The sequence below is a fragment of the Chanos chanos genome, chromosome 3 (assembly GCF_902362185.1).
Source record: "Chanos chanos chromosome 3, fChaCha1.1, whole genome shotgun sequence".
NCBI classification, from domain to species: Eukaryota; Metazoa; Chordata; class Actinopteri; order Gonorynchiformes; family Chanidae; genus Chanos; species Chanos chanos.
The window spans coordinates 13,354,730-13,360,729 of record NC_044497.1 but is presented as its reverse complement, the minus strand read 5'-3'; the positions used below and the strand labels follow the sequence as shown (position 1 = coordinate 13,360,729).

The 6,000-nt window shown below is 40.6% G+C and overlaps 1 protein-coding gene across 1 annotated transcript; it reads left to right on the top strand.

The window, feature by feature from the left end:
• Positions 1–662: 662 nt before the first annotated feature.
• Positions 663–4,881, top strand: LOC115807444 (carbonic anhydrase-like). The gene is made up of 7 exons (XM_030768427.1): positions 663–734; positions 1,033–1,230; positions 2,532–2,650; positions 2,754–2,846; positions 2,956–3,018; positions 3,148–3,303; positions 4,725–4,881. Exons 1-7 carry the CDS (start codon positions 701–703, stop codon positions 4,842–4,844), a joined length of 783 nt encoding a protein of 260 aa, XP_030624287.1. The 5' UTR covers positions 663–700; the 3' UTR covers positions 4,845–4,881.
• The last annotated feature ends 1,119 nt before the right edge of the window (positions 4,882–6,000 follow it).

Below are 6,000 nucleotides of genomic sequence, written 5' to 3'. Positions count from 1 at the left end.
ATTTATGTGGAAACAGTCTCATTTAAATGTATGTAACAAGAATCATTAATGGAATAACAATTGCGTATTGTCAATGAGCAATTCCATTATTTTTCTGCCTTTATCTTTTTTCTTTAATTTGTGTCTCATTTGAGTTTACGTGCAGTTTTTACCGCAATATATGCTTTGTGGCAGTTACTGTTTGCAACACATATAGGTGCTGTGTTTCGGGTACCTAACTAGCCGGCATTCATAATCACTCGTCCTGTTGAATGAGTTCCTGGATTAATCATTATCATCACCAATGTCTCAGTTGCAGTAATTACGCTGCTGAAAAACAGTGTCGTTTTTAGGTCAGTGTAGAGCATTTATTGAAGTGTAAAACTCGGGAAGATTAATGTTATATTATCCACTAGTGTTGTGAATTCCTGTGGATAAAGTGCGCACCACACGGAATGTCAATCGAGAGAGACGTGAGAGAGAGAAAGAGAGAGAGAGAGATGTCATCGATCGGTGGCGCTTGTAACTCCTCCTGCTTCACACACTGAAACACACGGCGATCATGTAGCCAAGCCCTCCAGTCTAAGACACATACCATCCCGAGGAACCCTATATATACCCTGACAGTTGCCTGTTTGAGGTTACTGCTGCTTTGCGCACAGGACTGAGACAATTCGGAGGACTGCAGCTCTAGACACTCAGACAAACTGAAATTGTAACAATGTCTCACGGATGGGGATACGCAGAAAACAACGGTGAGACATTTTGTTCTGCTCATTACACATTGAGTGACCTGTGAGTGATATGTATTCTATGGATGAGTGAATGAAACATTCCTGGTCATGCATCATTGACTCATATGCCTCTGTCTCTACCTTTCGTGCATCATCTATTTTTGACACTGTTATACGAGACACGATCACCTTGGCCACGCCGCTGCGCAACCAATATAAATTTGGTGTTAGATTCCTTTACAACACAATCAGGTTATTTTCATGGGTACATATGATGTGTTTGGCCTTTAACGAAAGAAAATATCCCTTCTCATTGCAGGACCTGACAAGTGGTGTGAAAGCTTTCCAATTGCTAACGGACCTCGACAGTCTCCCATCGATATAGTTCCCAGTGCTGCGCAGTACGACCCCGCGCTGCAGCCGCTAGTGCTGAAGTATGACCCTTCCACCTCCATTGACATTCTCAACAACGGACATTCCTTTCAAGTGACCTTCGCTGACGACAATGACAATTCAAGTTAGTGACCTCTTCTTACTATTTTTATTAAAGCATGCATGGCAGAAGAATCATTCATTCATTGGGTTACATCGGCGGGGGGCTGAGTGCCAATGTGGAGACGCTACAAAAATATACCTCTAGCAGCATGTTATGTAGAAATTTACACATTTTTTTCCTCATTGGACACAATCCTACCCTGACGTAATGTTAATCACGCAAACCGAAAATTTTCCACTCAGACACATAGCTAGGTCAGGATTGCCATGAATGAGGGTCGTGGTTGACTCCAAAGTCGTGGTTAAACATTAATATGGCAAACCATGCTGGATTTGTACGCACTCTGTCTAAATGCGAGTACAGTCTCTCACATGACAGTTTCTTGTGTGCATGCATGCAGTATATGGCTGCCTTGTGTAGTCGGAAGAAGTAAGTGCCATCCTTTTCCAAATATTTAGGAGTACGGACACTGATTATTTCTAGTGCTTTTCAGATTTTAAGAATTTGTGTATGGCATTACTATAAGTAGCTAACTGAGTAGAAGCAGTAAGTTTTTACCATGACAGAAATATGCAAACAGAATTCTTTTAAGAGTTGGCTAAATAATGCACTAAATGAAAAAACAAAGCTGATTGATGAATAGTCTACTATCTCAGCACACTGCCACAGGATGCACGCTCACGTGTAGTCGCATACATCCTGAGAAAGAGGCAGGGAGAGCTTATCTAATCGGGCTAACTGTAGGAAAAGCAATGAGATACTCTTTTTGTTACAGACGTCATTTGAGTGAATTTACCTAAGCAGGATAGGAGTCTTTTGATCAAGGATTAGTGTTTGGTTGTACTTGTTTTTAATTACAATCATTTCACAGTGTTCTTGTAATCATAAACAGACTCAGGATATCATCTGAGTTTAACCTTTGTGTTGTTTAGCTGGTTACGTAAGTGGAATTCTGTCTACCAGTACATCCTATGAGGGTTTTTTTTTTTTTTTAGTTTTGTTTTTAATGGGCAGATGTGTGTTAGACACTTACTTGCTTAAAAAAAAGAAAATTACAATGTAGCAAAATTTTTTAAGAGCGCATGTTGAAATGACTACATTGTAGACTGTGCAAAGCGCAAGTATTATAGTTTGCACAACCTATTTCTGTGCAGTCACACAATGATTATGTCTTTGTATACCGTATTATTTTGGTTTCTTTTTCTTTTTTTTTTTTTTTTGGCCAAGGATCGAAATGTAATGAAAAGATCAGAAAAAAAAAGAGTTGGAAACACACAGATGTAATACTCTTTTTGACTCTTTTTTTGATTGTGCATGTGCAGCCCTGACCGGGGGACCCATTTCTGGGACATACAGACTGAAGCAGTTCCATTTCCACTGGGGTGCAAATGATGGCAGAGGCTCTGAACACACTGTAGGTGGGACCAAATATGCTGCTGAGGTATGACATTCTCATTCTCTGTGTGTTTTATGATTTTCATAAAAAAAAAACTTTCCCATCTGGTAAAGATAAATATATAGCCCGGTCATCTTTGTTTCTCCAGCTTCATCTTGTTCACTGGAACACAAAATACCCCAGCTTTAGTGACGCGGCCAGTCAGCCTGATGGGCTTGCTGTGGTTGGAGTGTTCCTGGAGGTCTGTATGACTGAAGTGTATGACTGTCTTTTCTCTCATGAAAAAGAAACTCTCTTCCCTCAGTGACTGTGTCTACAACCCCGTGTTTTCCATTATTTGTATTTGTCAGGTTGGTGGTGAAAATCCTCAGCTCCAGACAGTTCTCGATGCCCTGGATCCCATTAAGGCCAAGGCAAGTGTGTTATATATGCATTTTATTGCAACCAGTGAACTAACTGCAACACAATTGTGGAAATGCAAACAACAACACTGGTTTGCTCCTCATGGTACACTCATTTTTTATTCTTAATATTCTCTTCAGGGCAAACAGACATCATTCGCAAACTTTGACCCTAGTACCTTGCTTCCAAGTACTTTGGATTACTGGACTTACGATGGGTCCTTGACCACACCCCCTCTGCTAGAGAGCGTCACCTGGATTGTGTGCAAGCAGTCAATCAGCGTCAGCCCTGCACAGGTACAGATTATCTCACCATCTTTCAAATGATATGTTTAAACTTGAAATTTATGCAGTAATGTCCAATTCATAAGTTATGGTTAAGGGGAAACTGCTGTAATGATGCAGTCATATCATACCTCTCTCACAGGGCTTGTTTCTGTACACTCAGCAGATGTGGTTTTTCTTGGTTTAGTGGACTATGACTGTTTGCAAAGAAGTGATATTTCAGATGTAGCCACAAAAATATTGTAATTTTGCCAGTGGGCTTAAAACACGCTCTCCACAGATCACCCAAGCAGTATTTCTTTTAAAAATAGTCCAGTTTTCATCCTTGCTCAGCAAATTACTGGAAGACCAAATTTATTCAGTTTGAACTCGGTGAACACATGGAGTCATGCAGAAAACTGAACATGCATGTTTATACTGGGTGAAGTAATAGTGGTGAGATGGTCAGACACAAGTATACCTTTGAGCTATGATTTTTTTATGCATTTGCATAAAAGTTTTTCAACACACCAAGAAGAGAAGTTTGACTCAAAGATAGTCTTACTGGCATATTAGTAGAGTTCAGAGCTCTCCTGCTTTTTTCCTTTCTGTTGGCTGCAACAGTGGACCAGATGATGAATTTCCTGACAAACACAAGGTGTCTGAACAAATATAAAGTCTTGTCTGTCTTGCACAGCTGTTCTTCACCGAAAACAAAACTTTTTTGTTCAACTTAAAAAAAAATCTCAAATTTGAATAAGCATTTTTTTTTAAATGATATGAATACTCCCTTTTAATGTAATCTGACAAAACTGGTTTAGAAAAACTTACAAAATGCCACTGCAATTGAATATTGTAGCACAAACCTAGTCCTGTTCCACTTAATGCTTGCTGTCCACTGGTTTTCAGCCTCCCTGTCCCAGTGGCCATCTTGTGCATATGTGAAAATTAACACTGCCCAGTCAAATGGTTTGGTCTTGACTGGCCTGCCCAGGTTTACGTGAGGAGCAGTGTACACAAGCCCAGTTGGTTATGCCTCATTTCAGCTGCAGTAGCTGCTTGTTGAAATGTCAAATATGGAAGAATATTTTGTGTTTGGAAAAGAGGATCTCTTAGGCAAACTCTCAGTCATCTAGTTGACCAAACACCTAATCTTTATGTATGGAAAAGAACAAGAAAAATGAAAGACATGGGATATGCAGCATACAGTGTATTTTCCTTGAATCATTTCTAATTAAATTTATTCAAAATATACACACAAGTATGTATAAGCATATGTGGATGTATAGTATATATGAGTATATATGGAAAAGTTTTGTACAAATCCCTCTCTCTTTACCTTCATGTAGCAGATAAAGCTGCTTGGTGACAGTAGGGTCCCTGACTCATAAGTGGCAAGGGCAGGTGCTGAAGACTCTCTCTCTCTCTCTCTCTCTCTCTCTCTCTCTCAACAGATGCAAAAATTCCGTAGCTTGCTGTTCACTGCAGATGGGGAGGAGCCATGCTGCATGGTGGACAACTACCGTCCCCCTCAGCCTCTGAAGGGTCGTACTGTCCGTGCATCTTTCAAATAAGGGGCCACAGACTCCCAGATTCCTCTTTACGAGGCTTTCTCCCCATCCCCTCTCCCTCCATTCAGTGCTTCCAAGCAGAAGGCAAGATCACACTCACCCATCTATTCTGTATCTCTGCAGAGCAGGAATCTCAACATCCAGTCACTTGTCCAGTCGGATCACCTTGTTGAAATATGTAACCAAGACTCCTCACTGCACTAGTCCTTATAAGGCACCAAGTCTGTGAATTCTCTGAGTTATATATATAATAAGAACGCATCCCACAGTCATAAGTGATGCATTTACTGGGATTCTGCATAGAGTGCCAAAAGCTGATACTCTGGTCATGTTAAAATAAACAAACAAGCAGACACACAAACAAACAAACAAAGCAAGGGTGGAAGCACAGTAAAATTCACTGATGTTTCATAAATGTCCTCTACTCAGTGGGGAATAGGCAGGCATCCATGCATCCAGCACCAGTCATGCTGGCACAGACGAAATGCCAGGCCATCTGTGAAGGGAGATCCTGCATAATGCTGCACAGGCAGTAATCTCTGCCTGGCTGCTTCAGGATCACTGCAGCTTAATGAAACGCAACATGCACAGCCATCATGCCCCAGAGAACCAGCAAAATCTCCCTATAGCACACAAATGCACATAGTATATACGATTGGGGCCAGTTTTGGCTTTTACTGTGGCTTCCGTTTAGTGTCTTTGTGCCTCATATCCTCAAAAACTCCGTTTTGTTTATTTGTTTGTACATCTGTATCATCAATACTGCTGGATGTTAGAGCAGGATGTATGAGAAAGTTAGTGTGGAGGCGTAGGCAGCTTTTGAAATGATTCCTAAATGGTAAGTTTTGTAAGTAAATGTGTCGTGTTATTCTGCCAAAAATCTTTGACAACAAGAGGGATCAGCAACCTTCCCAAAAAACAACACTTAGTGTTGAAACTAACCAGACGCACATTGGCCTCATAGTCAATATAAGGGCAAAACACTGACTAAAGCAAGAAACCTGCTACCTGTTGAGAAGTTTTCAGGCTTGAAAGTGTGAATACAGTATATATTTAAAAGCTTGTAGTCTTACCAGGGTATTAGTTCCTTACCAGGCAATATTCCAGCTTCAGTGCATCACCAATGACCTTAGTGAAGAAAATTGTGTCTAGGAGGGGT